This window comes from Nannospalax galili, unplaced genomic scaffold (assembly GCF_000622305.1).
Source record: "Nannospalax galili isolate Female #2095 unplaced genomic scaffold, S.galili_v1.0 scaffold995, whole genome shotgun sequence".
In the NCBI taxonomy this organism is placed as follows: Eukaryota; Metazoa; Chordata; class Mammalia; order Rodentia; family Spalacidae; genus Nannospalax; species Nannospalax galili.
In genome coordinates this window covers 979,313-1,003,374 of record NW_008337291.1, presented here as the reverse complement: position 1 = coordinate 1,003,374, position 24,062 = coordinate 979,313, and the positions used below count along the sequence as shown (strand labels likewise).

Here is a 24,062-nt window from a genome sequence, read left to right as displayed (position 1 = left end):
GTGAAGGCTGGGGCTACAGGCAGACCCTGTCTCAAAAAAAAAAAAAAAAAAAATAAAAAGAAAAAAAAAAAAAAAAAAAAAAAACACCCAAACAACCAAGCCATATAAAAATCAGGCTTGTACAACTTAGTCACACACAAGCAAAGAGAAGGGAAAGTAATCTTACTTCTACATGCAGGTGGTTTCAATTTAGAAAACATGCCTGGAAACTTGGCAACTACAGACGTGGGAACAGGATTTAGTTTTGCTGTTGATAAAAAGTATAACTACTCAAGACTGCTTCAGAGTGCCTCAAAGTTCCCATTTAACCTCTCTTTCTACTTTAGCCCACCTGGGTACCCTCAGCTCTCCAGCTGCTAAATGCACCAGTGCATCTTGTGGGAAACCCTCCTCTTCCCCACCTTCAGAACAAAATGGGCTACAGTTCTAATCACATGAGTTAATCATCACAAGAAGTATTGGCGAGCACTGGGGAAATGTTTGTATTCCCTGGGGATGGCTTAACAACTCCAGATAAATACTCTAGTCCAACTGACTGCCTTCTTCAGGCCTTCATTCCCCTAAACTTCCTCCTCAATGGAGAGGGTGAGCCAAAAGCAATGTGTTGGGTCCCTCATAATTTCCAAAGTAGGATAATATTTCCAAACAGTTGGCCATCAGCTTTTGTTATGCCATAATACTTTTTGTATATAACATGCTACTGCTTACAAATCTTTCAGTGGCAATGCAACTGTTTCTTCCCTCAAAATTGAGACAAATTATTGTGTGTGTGTGTGTGTGTGTGTGTATGTGTGTGTGTGTGTCTACATAATGTGCATGTGGAGGCCAGAATTTGATGCCAGGTGTCTCTCTTGATTGCTCTCCACCATATATATTGAGACAGAGTTTCGCTTGAACTCAGAGATAGTTGATTGGTCTAGTCTAGCAAAGCCAGCATGCTCCAGGGATCCCCTGTCGCTGCCTCCCAAGCACAGTGATTACAGGCAGGTTGCCACACCTGTCTAGCATTTACATGGATTTTGGGATCCAAATTCAGGTCTTCCTCTTTATCTACTGAACCATCTCTTCAGCTCTGAACCAGACTGCTTTTAAAAGAAATCTCAGTATTGGTTTGCCACACTTGTGAGATCTCAATATTAACAATTCCTATCTCTGTGACATCTAGCTCTTACAAGAGGCTCTGACCTACCAGGCAGATCATACTAATGAACTTTCTGCTTGTGTTTCCACTTTAGGATAAGCAGTTCTACTTGAATATAATACACACATACATGGAAGTGCATGCCACTGTTTACGGCTCCATCACGAAGAACATTCCCAGTTACGTGAAAAACCACGGCATCCTCAGTGGGCGGGACCTGCAGTTCCTCCTCCGGGAAACCAAGGTAACTTCTCAGCAGATTCATAAAAATTCACCAGAGTTTATGGGTTTGTTTCCACAGGCACTGAAAAATCAAAGTCTTTCCTGCTTTCTTTTAACTATGCAAGAGAACTTTAGGCAACAGAACTTTAGGTAGTGTAGCTCAGTTGGTAGAGAGCTTACCTAACATGCATGAAGCCTTGGGTTCCAGCCCCAGAAGCAAATGAAATTGGACTTGAGTTTTATGTGATGCCTGAAGTATTGTTAACTGTTATTATTTGTTGAAATAATTCCCTTAATGATTATTCCACAAAAACCATTAACTTAGGACTATTCTAACTGTAAGGTTTTTCTGGAGGTTTGTGTGTACATACTTTACAATTAATAAACCCTTACGTGTAATTTTGTGTTTCAATGTCTGTGTATTGGTTCTAAAAGAGAAAGGCCAGAGCCTGCTGTGCATGCCTGTAATCTCAGTACTTGTGACGTGGAGGCAGGAGGATCAGGAGTTTAAGGTCATCCTCAGATATGAAGCAAGGTTGTGGTCTCAGATGCATGAGACCCTGTCTCAAGAAACAAAGAACTTTAAGCAATAACTGGGCAGTGCTTTGCTAGAATGGCTTCTACAGAAAAGTAAATGAGTTTTGGACAGAAGTTGTTACAGTGTCATTCACTGTTTCTGTATTTTTAAAAAATGTGATCAACTGTGAACCTAGAAACTTGTAGCCACTTGTGAAAGAGATGTATGTACTCTTGCCCTGGAGTGTGTTACTGAATACGTTAAAGCTGTAGTGAAATGCTTCTTCTAATCATGTAGTTATTTAAAAAAATTTTTAAAAATCATGTGAACACTCAAAAGAAATAATGAATAAAATATTATTTTTTATAAAGTTCAAAGGAGGGCTGGCGAGATGGATTAGTCGGTTAAGTGCTTGCTGCACAAGCCTGGTGACCTGGGTTTGATTCCTAAAACCTGCATAAAGGTGGAAGGAGAGAACCAACCCCCCAAAGTTGTCCTTTGACCTCCACATGCATGCACACACACGTACACACATATCATGCCCACACAGTGATAATAGTAAATATTTTAAGTTAAAAAGAAAAGGCATATTCATAGGGCTAGAATATAGCCTAGTGGTAGAGCACTTGCCTGACTTGTGCAAGGACCTGGGATCCATCCCCAACACCACAAAATGTAAAAATAAAAAGCAACCCTATTCATGAAGGATTTTTTCTATGCTGGGCAGCAAGTCAGGAGCTACAGGTTGAAAAGGTAAGGCCCTTCCCATCTGGAAGGACAGCTTTTGACGGGGTAGCAGCTTTCACAGAAGCCATAGATGCCAAACTCCCCACCCAATCACCCTGCTCAAGGGGCCAAGTCCCTGGCAAACTTCTCCTCACACCCCTTCCTTTCATAAGTATGTGCTGGACACTAAGGAGGCTCAGATGAATACAAAGTCCCACTAACTCAGGAAGCGAGGAAAGTATTATGGAAGACCCGAGAGGTGGCTGGGGTGTAGACATACCTGACATTTGGGCCATAAAGAGTCAGATTCAGGTGGCCCAGGTGCCAGTGACATATTCAGGAGAGAATTAAAAGCCAGTCTAACTACAGTTGCTGTTAGAAAATGACATTTGATAAGAATGGGGTCTGTCACAGACATGGGCAGATTTCGGGCCCTGTGGTGTAGGTGGTTTGGCAACCACTGAGAATTATTTGTGTATGTGTGCTCGAGTTTGTGATTGTACATGAGTATATATGTGGTATATGTGCATATGTGCAGAGGCCAGAAGTCAACTTTGGATTTTGTTACTCAGGCACTGACCACCTTTGCTTTTTTGAGACAGGATCTCACACTGGTCTTAAGCTCATCAAGTAGACTAGCCTAGATGGTCAATAATCCCCAGGGATCCACTTATCTCCAGCACTAGGGTTACAGCATGTGCCACCATGCCTGGCTTATTTTATGTAGTTCTAGGGATTAAACTCAGGTTTAATCCTGAGTTTACTTTACTAACCAGTCTCCCCAGCCAACTTGGTTTTCAGAAGGTGCATCTCATTGTAGCTTTAAGAGGTGGTCACAGTCATTGTCACTGTGAATTCTAGACTTCTGGGATGCTCACAGCAGACTGAGGTCAAATCATGGAGGTGGCTTCAACTGATGATACTTACTAATTGGAAATTAAAACTCTGCCAGGCCCTTGGCATACCATCTTCATGGAAGGCTAGGGAGATGGCTTAGTGGGTAAAGTGCTTACCATACAAGCATGGGGATCTGAGTTTGGATCCTCAAAAACCCACATAAAGCCAGATGTGGTAGTAGTGTACACCCAGTGCCTATGGTGAAGCAAAGAGAAAAACTGATCCTCAAGCAGCTCACCTGGTATACACAGCAGTAAACAATAAGAGACCCTGTCTCAAACAAGATGGAAGGCAAGGACTGACACCCAAGGTTGTCCTCTGACCTCCACACTTGCACTGTGGCATGCATGCACCTGCTCTCACATGCACAAAAATGGGGGGTGGATTTTTTAATGTGGGACAGCAGGGAGCCAGAAAGATCACCCAACAGGTACTTTCTTCACAAGCCAGAGGACCTGAGTTCCAGGAGAAAACTGACTCCCACTTAAAATTATCCTTTGACCTCAACTCACATGCCATGGTACAGATGCGCACGTACACTAACACACACACACACACACACAGAGAGAGAGACATACACAATTATAATACAAGTCACAAAAACAAAACTTTATGGCTACCCACCAGTTAAAAGAATAAATGCCTGTTCTTTGCCTTCTTCATAAACATATGTGGTCCATTCTGCTGTTAAGTTATATGTGTGATTTCATGGGTAAAATAGTTTGACAAATTCTTTAACTCTTTGGCCAAGACCTGCTTTGTTTTAATGAAGGCTTTAATTCCTTCCAGGGTCACCTGTCCTGGTGACTGCCTGTGGCCCTCTGTAGGTGGGGAGTCCCCCAGTTTCACTGTTCTCTTCCTATTGTTCTCTTTCTTAGCTTGACATTTTAGTCATCAGGATGTCCGGGGCCCTTTCACAGTGGTACTATTTTTTGCCATTTGCCTCTTTTAACTTTTCTTTGCACGAGATCCTGCCAAAAGTTCAAGTTCCTTTAAAATAACAAGTAACAGAACTGGTTTTCACAGTCTGTCATTACTGTCTCACACTCATCTATTTACCCGGCTTCGTGAATGTCTCCCTCAGCCTTGCAGATTTTAAAAGAACACTTATTTACCTACCATCCATTTACCATGACAGAAAACGGAAGACAGACTAAAACTGAAGTCCATTCCATTCAGAAGAGGACAAAAAAAAAAAAAACCCTAAGACCCAGCTATGATGACAGAGAAGGCCAAACAGCCAGGAGTGCCCCTCAGTTTTTTAGCATGAGAAGAATGTTCACCCTTTAAAGAAATGAGTACCAGGGCTGGAGAGATGTCTCAGCAGTTAACAGAGTGTACTACTATTTCAAAGAGTCCATGTTCAGTTCCCAGTACCCATATCAGACAGCTCACAGCCACAGTTCCAGGATTCCAACTCCCTCTTCTGGCCTCTGAGGGCACTGCAGGCATATGCACTCATACAGACAAGCAGACACACACATATACATAAATAAAAAATTAATTAAAAATAGGTATCCCATGAGGAAGCCCATGATGGATTACATAGCTCATGTTTATCTGACAAGTATATATTAATATATTAATATTAATGGCTCATGGTTATAAACTGTCTTTGAGATGTTTGCCTTATTTGGGAATTAAACTCAGTGCTTTATGCATTCTGGGGCAAGCATGCTGCCACTGACATATATCTCTAGCTTATAAGCTATCTTTGAAATTCTTTCAGGTCCAGAGAACCCTCTGCTCAGTAGAATTTTCATTTCAGGATGCCCTTGGGGGCCCAGGATTCAGAAGGCAGGAGGATGTTGGTATAACATGAACATTGGGAGTAAAAGTGCTAGGAACCTGTTGTAAATCTATAATCCTCTTCTAATAGAACTATAAATTTCAATAACTGAATGATTTCTCTGAGGACCACAGACAAGCCACTTGCTCTACCAGACCCCAGGAGAGCAGTTGAAACCTGCAAATCAGGACTCACTAGGGTGGTATGGTTTTACTTTTGCTTAATTCTTCATCTCTGTTACTGTGGTTTCAACATAATATCTCATTCAATCCTCACAACAACTCCATGAAATAAAGCATCTGGTATTTGCTCTACTTTATACCTGAGAAGACAGAGTGTTTGTATTGCCTTAGGTAAGGTTCTAGCACTAGATAGAAGAGATTATAAATGAGCCTTGGAATGCCCAGACACAGAGGCAACTACTACTTTTACTGAACTAGGAAACGGTGGCATGGGAAGTTGAACCTTGGGCTTCCTGACTGTACAACATATACTGTTAATCATCTCATTTTCTCTGCCACGTTGACCAGCAATCAATTTATTGGGTAAGCTGAGATTAATTCATTGCTCAAACTCTCTCCTGAGTCTCCCCTACTGGCCAATTAACAATGATCAGAAAAATACATGCTGAGTTTATGTGGGCTCGGTATTTAATTATTCTTGGTGTTCCTCATCAAAAGTGACTGGAACAACACTGGAGTACAGCTCTGTGATATAGCCACTTGCCCAGTGAGATAGCACTTGCCTAGTATGTATGAGTCTGTGGGTTCAATCCCCACCATACACACAGAGCTAGATGATAGACAGACAGACAGATAAATGAGACTGAAGCTAAGAAGATGGCTATTGATAAAGTTCTTACCACACAAGCGTGAGAACCTGAGTTTGATCCCCAAAATTCATCTAAAAAACTGGGCATGGTGACGCTTATTATCCCAATGCTGTGGAGGTGAAGACAGGTGGATTCCCAGGACTCGCTGACCACCCAGCCTAGCCAAATTGGTTAGCTCCAGGTAAAAATGAGAGTCCCCGTGTCAGAAATTAAGGTGGAAAATGACTAAGAAAGACACACAAGGTTGACCTCTGGCCTACACACACACACACGTGCACATACCCATACACACATGCATATACATGTAATAGAAGTGAGTGAAACTGGTCAAACACGGACTGTACTCACAAGGATACCTGTGTTCCTGGTTAAAGGAATCTTTGTTAACTCTGTGATTAAAACAATCCTTTCTCTTTTCAAAACAGAAAAAAAAAAAAGAATTCAGTAACTGTTGGGGTATTCCAATCCTTGCCATTGAATAAAATACATAGGGCTTTATCTGAACTTCCCATGTATCATTGGGTCAAAATTTTAATTTTGGAGTATGTGCTCCTTCTGTTTAGAAACAGTCATTGGTGGAGCTTCAATTGTGGCTATAATGTGGTCTGCCACCTTGAATACCCATGTTAGACTATGGGCTCTGAAGGCAGAACTCAGACACACAGTGTGCAGTATGGCCAGTTTTTCTCCTTAAGAGTTAACCAACCTTAGCACTTGAATACATCGCCACCCCCCCCTTTTTGAGACAGGGTCTCCCTGTAGCCCCAGCTGTCCTGGAACTCACTATGTAGACCAGGCTGGCCTTGAACTCTCAGAGATCTGCCTGCCTCTGCCTCTGCCTCCCAAGTGCTGGGATTAAAAGTGTGCACCACCACGCCTGGTCCTAACATTCCGTTGTGTGTGTGTGTGTGTGTGTGTGTGTGTGTGTGTGTGACTTATGCTCTAGTTTCATCTCTCTTGCTGTAATGAAACCAAAAAGCAGCTTAGGGGAGGAAAGAGTTTGTTTCAGCTTACTGGTTATAGTCATTGAAGGCAGGAACCTGAAGCAGGAACCATGGGGGAACACTGCTTGCTGGCTGTGCTTGTAGGCTCATGCTTAGCTTTCTTATTCAAATCAGGACCACCTGCCCAGGGAATGGCACCACCCACAGTGGGCTGGCCTTCTTATGTTAATCAATAATCAAGATAGTCCCCCACAGACATGCCCACAGGCCAATCTGATCTGAGAGAAATTCTTCAATTAATACTCCTTAATCAGGTGACAGTTAAATCTAACTAGGACAGTGAGCGTGTATGGGGTGTTTGTGCACAGATGTATACACCCCTATACCCCTACACGTGTGGAGGCCAGAGGAGGACGTTGTATGCCCTACTCTTTTACACTCTACCTTATTCCCTTGAGACAGGGTCTTGGGCTGAATGAATCTGGAGCTACGCTGGCTCCCTCCACCCACCACAGTGCTGGGCTTACAGGAGCATGTGACCACACTTAGCTTTTAATGTAGGTGCTGGGAATTCAAACTCAGGTCCTCATACTTACACAACAGAGCATTCTTACTGACTGAATCATCTTCCCAACCACTGAATGTGTTTCTGCCTTGGCCTCTTGCTTCCATGCTAAAGAAACCTATAAGTAGGCACCATGATAGAGCAGTGAAGGGTTAGGGGAAAAACAAGTTGGCATAGTTGAGTACCCTGTGTGGCAAAACCATAGGTAGGCAGAAGCTTCCTGTTGGAGATGGTGAATTTTCTCTGCCTCTCCTGCTGTCATTCAACCCTCAGTATGCTATTTAACCTCCATACATGTGATCCGTTGTGGTGTCATAGGAGGCAAGGGAAAAATCACTTATTGACAGCTAACAGAAAACTGTTATTCTGATGTTTTCAAGCCATGTATTTCCTGCTATCTTAATTAGTTTGACAAGAAAATTCATTGCCAAGAAATTGTGTGGTGTTTGCACAAGTGTCCTTGGAAGATAGTGGGGCTTGGGAGAGTTAGAACAAAGTGTCTATTATTTGATCTTTGTATATGTATATATATATGATGTGTGTGTGTGTGTGTGTGTGTGTGTGTGTGTGTGTGAAGGTGCACTTGTGACATAGTCAGAGAAGGTCAGAGGACAACCCCAGGTATCCATCCTTACCTTACCTTGTTTGAGACAGAGTCCCTTATTGTTCACTGCCGCATACACCAGACTAGCTAGCCCTTGAACTTCTAGGGATTCTCCTGTCTCTACCTTCCATCTCTCCACAGGAGAGATGGGATTACAGATGTGTGCTGCAGCATCCAGTTTTGTGTGGGGTTTGGGATCTGAACTCAGATCTACACACTTGTGCAGCAAGTACTTGACCACTGAGCCACCCCCCAGCCCCCAAAGTGTTTATATGTATAGAGATAGTCCGGTGCCAGTAGAGCATAGAGTTGATCCAAATTGTTATTCAGATATAATTAAACCTAGGTCACATTCAAGTTCATCAAGCAACAGCCTCAAATCATTTTAATTAATAGGCTCAGATTGGCTGATCTAAAGGAGATAATTAATTTTCCCCAAGATTTTCTATTTAAGTGGACAAGCATTGTGCTCCTTCCACTTCCTCCCAAATTGTTTTTGACAATTTAGAGTTGAGGGGGGTAATGATACTTCATGGCAGACCCTGATTTCTAGCAGTCAAGAAATATCATGGGCTCCAACAGCTCTTGTTAAATCTGCAGAGACTCTCTGTATCTGCTAACTTTTTTTCCTCAGAGTCAAAAAGAAATAGATGCCTTATGCTATCCTGCGTTCCCAACCCTTACCAGACTTGTTCGGGTCAGAGCCTGGGCCCTGGGCCACCCTAACAAGCTGCCTTGGGCTAGCTATCCTCTATGGGCCTGTTAAAGAAGCAAGTAATCATGAAAAGAAGAAAAAGGAGATTTATTCAGCGTGGCCATATTGGGAAGAAGAACAAAAAGGTCTTCTTTCCAGTGACCTCCCAAATCCGTCTTTGGGGTCCTGACATAAGATTTAGGTTTAAACAGAGGGCAAGGGGCATAGCTAAGCAGTCCTGGTCAAGATGTGGTCCTGCCCATCATTTAGTTGTCAAGACCCCAGTCTCTCCTGCAATGTGGTCTGACAAGTACTGTGTGAAATCTCTAATTGAGAGACAAGTTCTTTGTCTGGCTGGTACCAGGCTTCAGCCTTTCCCTTCCCCCAGCTTGAGGTTCCTGAGAAAACTCCAATTTCTTGGGGTGCATTGTTTCAATAGTCCCTAGCCAAAGGAAGAGGCACAAGTGTCTAATCATTAGACTATTTCCATCCCTGCCTGCATTTCTTGGGAGTGGAGGGAATCACTGGGGTGAGACTGTCTGAGTGTTCCTAAACATGAAAACACAAGGAACACACACACCCCACCCTTGCCTGCTCCCCCTCCCCCCCACACCCAAACTCAAACACATCCTTTGTCACTTGATGTGTCAAGTGGAGCCATTTTAGACTTGGGTCCTGCATGTAGGCAGAGAGTGCCAGACCTAGACCTTGCCTGGTTGCAGCAGTGCACAGTATGCCCACACCTGGCATACACAGAGACTGTTGTATTTTTGAACTCACTGAGCCATGGTGGCACATCCCCTTTGTCCCCGGGGCTCCCTGCTGTTGAGTGCACCAAGGACCTTCAGCGTGTCTCTGCTACCATCTACAGTCCATATGCAGGAACTCATGGCTCGCTTGCTGGGGAAGGACGCTGGGGGAGTTGCAGACTTTGCAACACTGCAACCTCTGCTTCCATGTACAAAAAAAATAAAACCCCCACCAGCCAGTGGCATCCCCAGTGAAAACCCTATTTGGAAAACCTGTGTTTACTGACCTACCCAAGTTCCAAAGCAGCTCCATTTGAACTGTAATCAGACCACCAAATGACCTTTCTGTCCCTGGGCTCCGGTGTCCCTGAAAGGGCCCATTGTTCCCCTGCTTGGGTGAAGAAACCTTCTGTTTAGTTAAGCAAGTGTTTTTCCAGTCGTGTCTCTTACAGAGTGACAGAAAGATGATTGTTAGGTCTTGGGTTTTGTTGTTGTTTTTCATTTTATACTCTGACCTCCTTACCCCCTTACCACCCCTGGAGCTTCTTAACTTTCATAGCAGAAAAGGAAAACAGCATGGCAAGCCACTTCATGGGGACTTGCACAGGCTCCCTGTTGTTCTGCAGATCCTCATGTAAACCCCTTCCCTTTGCCACAAGCCACCCACCCTCCAGGTTTGGGACCGTTACAGAGTGTTATAGGAGTCCACAGGGACGGTCCCCTGTGAGCTAGGAGGCCGGTCCTGACTGAGGCGTTAATATGATGTATTTTCCTGTCTTACAGCTGTTTGTTGGGCTTGGATTCCCTTACGAGGGCCCAGCTCCCCTAGAAGCCATTGCAAATGGATGTGCTTTCCTGAACCCCAAGTTCAGTCCTCCCAAAAGCAGCAAAAACACAGACTTTTTCATTGGCAAGCCAACACTGAGAGAGGTGAGTATCAAGATCATTCTAGTTTCTTTTTAGTTTTGCTTTGTGGGGAGGCACATATGTGTGTTTTGTGTGCACATGCATACATGCATGTGTAGAGGCCAGAGGTTGACATCAGACGTCTTTCTCCATCAATCTTCACTTTATTTACTAAGGCAAGGTCTCTTGCTGAATCCAGAGCTCATTGATTTGACTGCTCTCACTAGCTGGCTTGCCCTGAGATCCCCAGGCTCTGAGATTAAAGGTGAGCTGTCATGCCCACACTGATTCTTTCTTCAGTGTATGCTGGGGATTTGAACTCAGGTCCTCATGCTTGCATAGCAAATGCTTTTTCCTCTGAGCCAACTCTCCAGCCCTTACCCCTGTTCCATTTTAGGTGAGCCTGGATGTTCTAGTCTTCTAATTAGGGAATGAGGAGGCAACTGAGTAACACTTGTAGAGACTCACCTCTCCATTACAGGTAGTGAAGAAAAAAATGTGGTCAGTGATTGTTGCCAAAGAATCTCGGCTCAGAGCTGGAGAGACAGCTCAATCAATAACGTGTTTGCCATGCAAGCATGAGGACCTGAATTCAGTCCCCAGAACTCTGTCAAAAAGCTGGGCATACAGTACACACTTATAATCTCAGCACTGAGGAGGCAGAGTAGATAACCTGAGGCTCACTGGCTGGCCAGCCTAGTCTCCTTAGTTAGTTCCATGACAGCACCTAAGGAGTAACACCTGACATTGACTTTCTGGCCTCTGTGCACACAAGTACACACACACACACACACAACACACACACACACACGCCATCAACCCAAGAAAAAGAGAAAGATACACCATGGATGGTGAAGGGAAAGTGCCTGAGTTTTTAGCCCATATCAGCAGGCCCCATCCTGTGAAGCCGTCCACTCATTGCTGGAGCCATTCACAGAAGCCTCGTTCTACTTCCCTTCAGAGATGCTCTGGAAATCCGCAGTAGGTGATGAATCACCATTGAGCATGGCTGGGTTTCATGTGGGACAATAAGCAGAAGTCATTTACAGCTTAGTGTGGGTGATCAGTGCAGCAGGGAAGTGGGGGCTACTGCTGTTTCTCGGCAGAAACAGGTGTGTGCAAGAAACCGTGAGATTGATTTTCTTGTTGTTTCTGAGCAGTTAGTAGCTCTCCTGGCTGCTCATGCACAGGAAAGTTAAAGCAGGATCCTTCAGGGCCTTCAGCTGGGGGATTACTGTGATGGACAGCCCTCCTGTGACAGCAGCAACTATTTCTACAGCATTTGTTTTTTCAAACCCTCAGGTCATTTTCCTGAACTTGTCCACCAAAGAGTAGATTAAATGCATCCCCCCTTCCCCCGCATGCGGCAGACTGCTCCTCGGATATCATTTCTCCACCTCTTCTATGTGTTTGCTTTTTGGAAGTCTTTAATGAAATATCTATTCAGATTCTTTGCCTATTTTTAAATTGGATTTATTGAAGTTTTGTGCTATTGAGTGGTAGAGGCCCCTTTGATATTTAGGGAGTTAACCCTTTATCATATAAAATTTGGGAATATTTTCTCTATAGCTCAGTAGGCAAAGTGCTTGACGCACAGCATGAAGACCTGAGTTTGTTCCCCTGAACTCATGTTAAAAAAAGAAAAATAAAATAGGCATGGAACACACTCATGTGTAATCCCAGAACTGGGCGATAGAGACAGATGGACCCCAGGGCTCACTAGCTGGCCAGCTTAGCTTCTACAGCTTGTTCCAGGCCAATGAGAGACTCTGTCTTAAAAGACACACACACACACACACACACACACACACACAAGGTAAACAGCACCTGAGGAACAACATCCAAGGTTGATTTCTGGCCTCCTCATGCACGTGCACACATGTGTACCTGCATATGTACATGAACATGCATACACACACACACGCACACAAATTGGACACTCTTGAACATATTCTGCTCTTTGCCCAGGGGATGATGTTGCTGCAGTGCTCAGATCAGCTAGTGTGGAGTTATCAGGATAATGTGTCCATTGTTCTCTGTCGTTTTCCATCATGTAGTAATCCAGTTATACTGAGGTCAGGGAGAATGCTCATTTTTGTGTGGCATAAAGGGAGAAGAGACCTGGATACAGCTGCATGGGCTGGTTCCGCCAGCCCTTCAGTGAGACTCCAGGAGAGAGTGTGGAATCTGGTCAATAGTAGCTCCCTGAGTGACCCCACCCAGATGACTTAGGGAGGGGACTGAGGCTGAGCCTGTCCCCATGTAGTCTGGTACTAGCCGCCATACTGGAGGGATTTAGTGGGCTGTATCCCATTTTCTAGGAGCTCCCTGACTGATGTAGAAGCATGAGAAGGCATCTGCATCATCAGTGTAGTGTATAGAGGGCCAAGTGGGGCTGAGGATGTGGCTCAGTTAATAGAGTGCTTGTCAAGTATGTGAGAGGCTCTGGGTTCCATCCCCAGAACCATATGAAATCAGAAAGTAGAGGCAGGAGGATCAGAAGTCATCATCAGCTATGGAACAGCCTGGATCATGAGACCCTGTCTCAAAAAATAAAAGATAGTTAAGTGGATAAATGAAGGGGAGTTAACTTAGAGTTGTGCCCGGGGAGAATGTTCAACTGAAAGAGGATAGGGTGGGCTTTGAAAGAAAGGAGGAAAGGGGACTGCTAGCCCAAAAGTCACCAGCATGGATGAACAGTGGTTACCCAAGGTGAGTTTTCTTCATGCAAGAAAGCACATTTCATACAACGCCCAGTCCCCCCAGCAACACTTGGAAGCTCTGAAAGGGGATGGTGACGTTGATCTCATGGCCAGGAAGGCTACCTGTTAGTGCCACAAAGCCACCACATCTCCTTAGCCAAAGATGCTTTTAAAAGAGCTGTCACCAGGTCTATAGATTTCTTAGTCCAAAACCTCTAGAGGGGCCTGGACATGTGGTTCATTGGGTAGAGTGCTTACCTTACAAGCATGAAATCCTGAGTTCCATACCTAGAACACAATTTAAAAAAAAAAAAAAGTGTGGTGGCACATGTCTGTAATGCCAGTGCTAGTGAGGCAGACAGGATACTTGGAGCAATTAGCCAGCCAGTCTAGCCAAATCAGCAAGCTTCAAGTACAATGAGAGACCCTGTCTCAAAAAATGAAGTGGAGAGTCAGCGAGGAGAACACCTGACATCACACAAACTTTAGAAGTTATATTTCTTACCTCAGAAGATGGAAATTTTTTTACCCAAAGTCACATAATTCAAAGCTGTCCATATGAATCTTTCATGCCTTAGCAGCTCACCCACATAAATTGATGATGATCAATAGACTCTGAGTCTTTGCCTTCCCTTGAAGAGAAGAAAAAAAAAATCGAGATTTCTAAATGCAAGTTTAACTTTGTTTTTATTTTTACATTGGACCAGTTTTTAAAATTATAGTGTCTACTCAGTGAGATGGGGGAATCCCATAATGCCTGAAGTAATAGAATTGGTTCATTCTGCTTAATATAAGTTACATTTTTATCTTTATATATTGGGAAACATATTACTAGGTTGTTATTCTCCCACTTTGTTAACTGTTAGAAACTTTCTACCTTTGGGTTTTTCCTACAAGGAGAACTCATATTCTCCTTGGAGGTTTAATGGCCATTCTAAAGTCCTGTGTCATATTTACCAAGGTGTTGACTACTTAATCAGAGTATACTCCAATAAATCTACTGACCCAATACACAGTGAAGTGGCTGAGATCATCCAGTCCCCAATAAATTAACAAGGAGGAACACAGCATTCAGAGAGGGCTAATGAATCACCATGTGCTACCTCGTAAAATTAAGTAACCCTCAATAAATGCAAATGACAGCTCAGTGTTGTGTGTTTTCTAAGTGCTTAAAGCAGCCTTGTAAATAAGCAGAGGCCTTAAAAGAGGGGAGGGAGAGCCTCAGCTAATATGGAAATTACTGAATGGTGATACTGATGGCAGCTTTAATTCACCCATGGAAAGACTAATTAGTTTTTTCTTGAGGCCACAAAAAGGAAATGATGTGACACTCTGTTCATCTTCACAAAAGGGTTAATGTGTGCATAAATTCAGCCCTGGGATGTAGTTTTTATGTTGGTGAATTTTAAGAGTGACTTAAAGGCTCTGTTCATCTTTGTCTTAAGAATTCAGCAACATTCTCTAAAGCATCCTCTTCTTTTCTGCTCCAAGCTATTGAATTGGGACTGGGAAGACAGAATTGGGCATGTGAGTCAGTTAGTAGAGTGCTTGCCAAGTATTCGAGAGGCCCTGGGTTCCAGGTGCTTGGAGGATTTGAGTTTAGTTCTCAGAACCCAGGTAAAAAGCACGTATAGTCCAAACACTGGGAGGGAAAGGAAGAGGCATAAGGGCCAGAGACAGGCAGATTCCCGGGGCTCTCTGACCAGCTACTCTAGGCTGATTGGTGAGTTTAGAGCCAGTGAGAGACCCTGTCTCAATAAAAATGGTGGACAGGGTCCTGAGGAACAACACAACTCTGGCCTCTACATATGTGCATACATGCATACACAAACACAGATGTACAAACACACATACACACAAAGATATTACTTTTTTGACTTGAACTTGGCTCTGCTGTTTTCTAGCTGTGTGGTCTTAGAACTCATAAATGCCCAAGAACCTTAGAATCCTCCTGATATATAAGAAACTTGATAAATAATATGTGTGCCAATACCTAGCCCAATGTGGGACTTTATTGATTCATATTGAATCAAAATATTTTGTAATAGAACCTGCCTATATAGATCATTTTTTAAAATCTCTAATTCCACTGTATAACAAAGAAATAAATGGAAAACAATTTCTAACAAAGTAATACATATTTGATTCAGTATTACATATCAAGAACTGTAGTAGAAGATGGGATGTTTCATTCCTCCTTCCAGTGAATGCTCATGTTTAAAAAGAAAGCATTCGGCTGAACACTGTCACCTGTTTTCTGATAGTCGACATATGAAAAGGGAGCTGACCACCAGTATGTATACATATCACACACATATGCATACTGTTACTAATGTGGTATCTACCCATGTGGGCATATTTTACTGGAGGAGAATAGCCACAGTGGCATTGGTTTTGCTGTGATGTATATCTGTAATGGTGACTGCTCATGGATGAAGTCCCAAATAAAACAATACAAGGCATAGGGATGTGGCTCAGTTGGTAGTGTGCCCACCTGCCTGTATGCCTGAGCCCTGGCTTCTATCTCCAGCACTGCATAAACTCAACACGGTACTACACACCTGTCATACCAGCACTTAGGCAGTAGAGGCAAGAGGATCATAAATTCAAAGTCATCCTTATCCAAAAAATGAGTTCCAGGCCAGCCTGGTCTCAATGAAATACTATCTCAAAAAAGAAAAAAAAAAGAGTACAAACTTTTTCAATGTATATGCTGTATGTGTAATTGTGCTTGGAAAATCCAATATATATTCAAACTGTATCAAGGACTTCTATTTGATAAATCCACATGAAAGCCCAGTAAAACATCTGAAAACTGTTTGGGCTGGTAACATAGCTCAGTAGTAAAGAACATGCTAACACACACAGGACCCTATGTTCAATTCCCAACACCAAAGGAATAAAAGTTTCTTGGGGAATGGACAAGTCTTCCCGTGCATGACTGTCCTGATGTCCTTACCAGGCATCTCTGGTCCCCCACCTGAAATGTTTCCCCAGTTGTGTAGAAGGCTCCTGTTAGACTACTTCAAGAAGAGGCGTGGGAGACATGATTAACAAGTTTAGCTGACTTGAAGAATGAACTTCTGATGAAATCAGAATCGTCAAGCTGCATATTTGGTTTCTTTAACTTTTTTTTTTTTTTTTTGAGACAGAGTCTCGTGAAGCCCAGGCTAGCATCAGACTTACTGTGTAGGTGAAGATAAGCTTAAATTCCTGATCCTCCTGCTGGGAGTGCTGGGATTCAGGCGTGCACTACCACATTTTGGTTTTATGCAGTTCTGGCATGGAACCTAGGGCTCTGTGCGTGCTAGGCAGGAACACAATCAACTGAGCCACCTCCCAGCCCCCTTTAGCCTCACTTTTATTGTTTTTATCACATTTATCCATTTTATTTTGTGTGAGGGGTGTGCATGTGTCATGGCATGCATGTGGAGGTCAGAGGACAGCTTTAGTGAATCAGCTCTTTCCTTCCACCATGTAAGTCCCAGGGATCGAGCTCAGGCCATCAGGCTTGCTCCTGAGCCATCAGTGCTCATCAGCACCCTTACCTGCTGAGCCATCTCATCTGCCATGGCCACATCTTTAATCTTAAAATAAAATCTCCTTTAAGTGGGAAACTCACTCCTTTTCTTATTCCGAGCTGTCTTTATAAATTTCATGTTCTGGGGCTAGAGAGAGAGCTCAGCAGTCAAGGGCACTTGCTGTTCTTGCAGAGGACACAGGTTTGGTTCCCATCATAACCACCTGTAACTCCAGCTCCAGGGTATTCAATACCCTCTTCTGGCTTTGGTGGCCACCTGCACACATGTGTGCATACCCATACACATAAATAAGGACATTAAATAAAATTTTTCTCCTGTTGCTATGGTTATTCCTGAATCCATTTGGAAAATTCTGGGTTCTTCGGATGGCACTGTCTCTCCTGCTGTCGCCTTGTGTGTGCTGTTACTCTTCTCTTTTCTTCTGAGATAGGTTTTCACTGTAGTCCCAACCTGTCCTCAAATTTGTGATGTTGCTATCTCTGGCTGCCATGTATAGAAATTACAGGCATATACCATCATGTCTGGCTTACAGCCTTGATCATTATTGTGACTTCCCAGTCATGGATGAACACGGGTGGCAGTAGCCAATCATGGACCTCGTAAGGCCTGCCTCAACATGATCTTGTTCATTCTCTACAGCACCTGCTTGAGAGTTATTATCCCCACCCTTCAGATTAGGAAACCAAGGCACAGGGAGCTTATGTCACTTGTTGTAGAGTCATATATCTAAGCCCCTGGCAGAGCTTGGATTCCAGGTCTGGTCAGTAGACTCCAAAGCCAGTGCTCTTTCCATCGTGGACTGTAGCTACTTTTTCCATTGTTGTGACAAAATACTTGACAAAAGCAAGTTAGGGAATGGAAGGTTTACCTTGGCTCACAGTTTAAAGATGCAGTCCATGACAGGGACTTCACGGTGGTAAGAGTGTGAGGCAACTGGTCACATTGCATCCACAGCCAGAAAGCAGAGTGTGGAATGCTGGTGCTCAGCTCACTTTCTCTTCTTCTCAGTCCAGGACCCCAGCCCATGGAATAGTGCCACCCGTATTTAGGTGGGTCTTCTCACCTTAATTAATGAAATCTAGAAACTCCCTCACAGAGGTGCTTAGAGGTTTGTCTCCTAGGTGAATCTAGATCCTGTCAGTTCAACAATCAATATATTAACTACCACAAAAGGCTAGGAGTACAGCTCAGTGATGCAGTACCTGCTTACTGAGCACAAGATCCTAAGTTCAGTCCCCAGCACCACCTAACCAAACAAAAGCAAAAAAACACCTGTCATGGCCTCCTTGTCTCCTTGTTATGACCTTCTTTTATTTCCAAGTGGGATTCAAACTTTGGAGCCATCTCTACCTTTTTTTTACTATTATCTCCCTGTGTATCCTTAGGACATTTGATTACTAAGGGAAAGGACAAGAATGTATCATTTCTCATTGAGGTTTAACTGTGTGCTGTAAAAAGCGCAACATCGTCTAGTACAGAAGTTTTCAGAACAGATCCTGAATGTGTGAAACTGACTGGGGTGGGACTTGTCTTCTGTCTTCCAGCTGACATCCCAGCACCCGTATGCCGAAGTGTTCATCGGCCGCCCGCATGTCTGGACTGTGGATCTCAGCAATCGTGAGGAAGTAGAGGACGCAGTGAAAGCCATCTTGAACCAGAAGGTTGCTTCTTTTCTTCTGCCTCTCCACATTCTCACTGTGACCTGTAATGTGTGCAGAGCATTGCAGGACCTTGCTCTTGGTACATGTAGCTTGTCCATATTAGCTGGACACAGAACACCATCAAGCTGTGGGGTCTGACCTGAGTATTTCAAGGAGGCTCTGTGAAATGCAAAACAGCTGGCAGCCAGATGTGGGTTGGGATTTTACAGACCCTTGTGACAGACCTCTTGAGTCCCAGGCGTGGGTGGAGGGGTTAATTCATTCTTGTGCACATGATCTAATTATGTCATTTGTAGATATCTGCAAAAATGGGCTGTTTATTTTACCTTAACCCTGGGGTAAATGCTGTAAAGTAGATGTTTTTTCATTCTTTCTTTCTGTGTATGTGGGGAGGGGGTGGGGTGTGTGGGTGTGTGTTGTACATATGCGTTCATGGGGGGTGTATATATATGCATATGCGTGTGGAGGCCAACAGTTGATGTTAGGTGTCTTTTTCTATAGTTTTCCACCTTACTGTTTTTCTTGAGGCAGGGTCTCTCACTGAACCTAATGCTCATAGATATGATTAGGTGTCTTATTTACTTTCTATTGCTGTGATAAAAAGTCTGACCAAAACCAACTTAGAGAGGAAAGGGTTTGTTTTATCTTACATCTCCCAGATCACAGTTCATCTTTGAGGGAGGTCAGGTTAGGAACTCAGGGCAGGAGGAATGCTGCTTACACTGCCCTGTTCCCCTGGCCCATGCTCAACCTGCTTTCTTACATAATACAGGACTGCACTTTATTAATAGAGCCATCTCCCCAGCCTTGTAAAGTAGTTTTTGTAGTGTTTGTTTGGTAAAGTGACCTTTCTGGATTCTTCTGATCAGTTCTGAGCATTTAAGTATCTTTTTTTGTGTGTGTGCACAGAGCATTCTCTGTGCCACTCTGGGGGATAAGGGGCATCTACCTCCACAAGCACAGATGAGGCTGGCCACCCCAAGAGAAGTTTCCCATCCATATGAGTTCAGTTATCTGGGTGTGTACCCCAAAAACATAAATGAAGCTGGACACCCCATGGAAGTTTACTGTGTGTAGGAGTTCAGTTATTCCAGCACTGCTATAGACACTCTGAGGCATACCCTGGCCTGTATTTCTCCTCTCAGAGCACTTTTGCTCCTTGTTTATAACCTGTTGATATAAGTGTGCTATGAGGGAGATAGGTAAATGCAGGCTCAGGGGAGAACTGGTGAAGGTGGCTCTCTCTCCTGTCACCAACAGTACTATTGGTTCCATGAAGCTGCAACCAATGAACCACTGATGACTTACTCTCAGATTCAATTTCCATTTCCCATTGGTATACCCGAGGACACTGGCCGCAGAGCATCACCTCAATTCAGTTCTGCCTTTCCTTCCCTTCCTTCAGGAGTCTCAGTGACTCCTTCACCCCAGGAAGCACCTACTAAGGTTTCCAGGCACCCCTGTAGTCTAGAAATCACAAGGTTTTTATGGAACTGTGAGTCTCTTTCCTGTCTCATCTCACCAGCACCCACAGTCTCAAGCTCCAGCTTCCTCTGTTTTTCATGTCAAATCTCACATTCCAGGCCAAGGATATAGCTCAGTTGGTAGAACATTAGCCTAGCATGCACAAAGCCCTGGATTCTGTCTCCAGGACTGCATAAACCAGATGTGATGGTACACAGCTATAATCCCAGCACTCTTGGAGGTGCAAGAAGGAGCATCAGAGGTCACCCTCAGTTACTGTTCTAATTTTATTGCCATTGCTGTGATAAAAATACCCTAACCAGAATCAACTTAGGGGAGTAAGGGGTGTATTTGGCTTACAATTCCAGGTTATAGTCATTATTAGAGCAAGTCAAACTGGCAGGAATTTGCCATGGCTAGTCACATCATATCTGCACTAAAGAGAAATGAAAGCACCCAACCTGCCTGCTTGTTCCTTTCCTTATGCTCAGCTAGCTTTCTTTACTCATATGTAGTTCAGGGCCCAGCCCATGAAATGGTCCCACCCACATTCAAGATGAATCTTCTCACCTCAATTAACAATCAAGCCAATCCCCCCATAGACATGGTCCACAGGCCAACCCAATCTAGATGATTCCTCTGTTGAATATCTTAGGTGATTCTAGGGTATGTTGAATTGGACAGCTAAAACCAGCCAGCACAGCTACAGAGCAAGGTCACCAGCCTAGGCTACGTAAGTACCTGTCTCAAAATTCTTGGCCCTCCCAAGTTGTGGCCTTAAAAGCCCAGCATGAACAGAAGTTTGCTTTGATGTTCTGCCCTCCCAGGGCCTCTAGCTGAGCTTCTTGTGCCACTTTATCACCTTTTTTATACCATGAGTTCTTTGGGTGCACTCTTACCTCACCTATTACTGTAGACCAGTGCCTAAGCCCCTTCTCCCATGCCTTTCTCAGAGCAGTGACCATGTGTTAATTCAACAGATGTTCACTAAAGCTCTGTATGTTATATACTATGCCTGGCCCTAGGATACAGGTGATCCATGGCCACAGTCTTTACCCCACATAGCTTACCTGCTAATAAGTGATAATCTCCACCATTTGTTGAAGGTCTACTATGAACTTGACACTAGTACTTTTCCCCCATTTAGTCTTCACTACAACTCAACAGAGGTGGACTTTTCTTACCACTCTCTTCTTCATCAAGTATCTGAGACTTAGGGAAGGTGAATTGTTTGTTCCAGGTCTAAGGAAGAACACAGTGAAGGTCTAAGGAAGAACACAGTGAAACTTGATCCCTGATTGTCCAGTTCTAGGTCTGTAGTTCTAACTCCTGCCAAGGCTCCCTTAGGTGTGGGTACCAGTGTGAGTGATGGAGAACTGGTAAGTGCCACGTGTCTTGTGTCCCCTCTCATGGTGCCATGTTGTTTCTGCAGATTGAGCCGTACATGCCATATGAGTTCACATGTGAAGGGATGCTACAGAGAATCAATGCTTTCATCGAAAAACAGGTAAGGTCCCACAGAAGTCTACCTTGTCTTTGCTGTGTCCTGCTTCCTGCTTCCCAGAGGGCTCTCACTCAATGTGTTTCTCTAGTTATTTGCTTGCTGTGGACTCCACAATGGTTTGCTGTCATTCTAAATGTAGCACTATCATGGTCACCCAAGGGAGTCTTTGTCGAGGGCATACTCATTGTGACAATGAAAAGTCATATGACATTTAGAATAAGAGACTGAGTAGTCAAGATGGAGCCCTCCATGACCACTGAACTCTACCGTGAGCAGGTTCTAAGCACATGAGGACTCAGTAAGGGTGAAAGACAGACAAGTGTCTCTCCTGCCTAAGAGGTGCTGGAGACAAAGCTCCTTTGGTGAAGTACTTGCCTTGCCAGAGTTAGGACCTGAGTTTGATTCCCAAAACCCACATAAAAAGCCAAGCATTGGCTTGTACACACTTGTAATCCCAGTGCTGGGGAGGCGAAGACAGGCAGATTACTGGGGCTCACTGGCCAGCTAGCCTAGCATACTTGGTGAACTCCAGGCTGGTGAGAAACTATCTCATAATCAATGTGGACAGAGCCTAAGGAATAACATCTGAAGTTGTCTTTGGCTTCCACATGCATACATGCATGTGCACACACATGCACCTACACACATGAATACACACATACACAAAATGCAAGAATCAAAGCTATATTTTCTAAGCATTCCTTTAATTGTATACACACAGAAACTCTGACCATGTTAGAAGTCTTTAGTGGTTTTAAAACTGGGCCCTTTTTCAAATGAAACCTTATGTGAAACCCAGGTGTGTGCTCCTAGAGGTGACAGGCACAAGTGTTGCTGAGGTCTTTTATGATGTTTGAATTCCTTGGGCTTCAAAAGCAACACTGAGTCAGAAATAGACAAAACCAGAACTCCCATAGTTGGGGAATCTGAACTTCTTGCCCAAAGTCCAGAAATAGGGGGTTCCCTTTATAGGGCAAAGCAAGGTGTTTTAGATTGATCAAGGGATCTTCCCACAATGGAACTAAGAACTGTAGCAGCTGAAAATAGAAACAGTAAAAAAATTTAAACATAGATTGTCAGCCCAGTAGGGTTTCAGAGGAAGTTGGTGGTTCAAGGAGACTAGAGCCCTGAGGCCTCGGCTTTGGGGCAGAGCATCTGATCACCTGAGCTGGGGGCAGGGAATGGTCAAGAAGAGATGAATGAATACACATGCGTGTTTGCACATGCACATTTACAAGCATGCATGTACACGTATATGCTAGTATGCATGTATATGCAAGTGCATATACACATGTGTGTGCATACATGTAGAAGCCAGAGGACACCTCAGATACCATTCTGCAGGTGCTGTCCACACTTTTTGAAACTGCATCTCTCACTGGCCTGGTGCTCACCAAGTAGACTAGGCTAGCTATCCACTGAGCCGCAGGGATCCACCTATGTATGTCTCTCCAGTGCTTGGATTACAAGCACTGATCACTGTGCCCAGCTTTTTTACATAGATTCTGAGGACTCAGGTCCTCATGCTTATGAACCAAGCGCTTTGCAAATTCAGTCATCTTCCCAGCCCAGCCATCTGGATTCAACTTCCAGCACCATGAGTTTATGATTCTAGGATTTAACCATTTGTTACTCAGACTCTCTGTGCCTTAGTTTCCCCTCAGTGGAGTAAGGATAATAGGATTATCTTCACAGGACTAATGTGAGAATTGCAGGAGCCAGTTCACAAGAAGTGCTAAGAACAGGGCCTGATACAGAGCTTAGGAAGTGCAGACTTGTGCTGTTCATCAGTACTGTTTAACACACTATGCTGTATTATAGTATAAATTGTAATTAATTATACATATTATATATCACTCATCAGACTTTGCCATAGGAATTTAGCATTTGAGTTATTGTCTCATTCAGTCTTTATATGAGACAGAAATGACAATACTATCGTAACTTGAGCATGGTCTGTGCTAACATGCACTAAAACAACACACAGTACACTGTTCTCCCTCATTCACAGTTTCCCTTTCTGAGGATTTAGTTACCCACAGTCCTGGTGCCTTGGGGCCTAGGCTTTGGGGGCAAAGCATCTGATCAGCTGGAAGGGGGGCAGGGAGTGACTAAGAGGAGATGGGTAGGCCGGGTCTGGTAGTGCACACCTTAAATCCCAGCACTCAGGAGACAGAGGTAGGCAGATAGATCTCTGTGAGTTTGAGGCCAGCCTGGTCTACATAGCAAGTTTCAGGTTAGCTGGGGCTACAGGGAGACCCTGTCTCAAAAAAAAGAAGATGGAGATGGGTAAATACAAACAGGTATGCAGGTGCACATGTTTGCACATGCACATTTACAAGCATGTATGTACATGGTAGTTAAGATCCAAAATTACCAAGTGGAAAATATCAATACAGTACAATATAATATTTTGCAAGGTAAAGAAACCATATTCTTATTTTTATTACAGTAGACTGTTCTAATGTTATATGTTACTTTTAATTCTTAATCTCCCATTGTGTCTAATTAAATTTTATCATATGTCTGTACAATGAAAAGCAACATGCCATGTATAGGGTTTGGTTCTGTGCACAGTTTCAGACATCCACTAGGGATCTGGA

The 24,062-nt window shown here is 43.7% G+C and overlaps 1 protein-coding gene across 8 annotated transcripts in view; it reads left to right on the top strand.

Annotated features, from left to right (window-relative positions):
- Mgat5 (alpha-1,6-mannosylglycoprotein 6-beta-N-acetylglucosaminyltransferase) overlaps positions 1 to 24,062 on the top strand; it is a 339,269-nt gene that overhangs the window by 292,445 nt on the left and 22,762 nt on the right. For all 8 annotated transcript variants that reach the window (XM_008832465.3, XM_029563238.1, XM_029563240.1 and 5 more), the window contains 4 exons: positions 1,236 to 1,385; positions 10,464 to 10,610; positions 18,375 to 18,491; positions 21,388 to 21,462. In XM_008832465.3, coding sequence (XP_008830687.1) covers positions 1,236 to 1,385; positions 10,464 to 10,610; positions 18,375 to 18,491; positions 21,388 to 21,462 — 489 coding nt within the window. The remainder of the gene's footprint in view (positions 1 to 1,235; positions 1,386 to 10,463; positions 10,611 to 18,374; positions 18,492 to 21,387; positions 21,463 to 24,062) is intronic.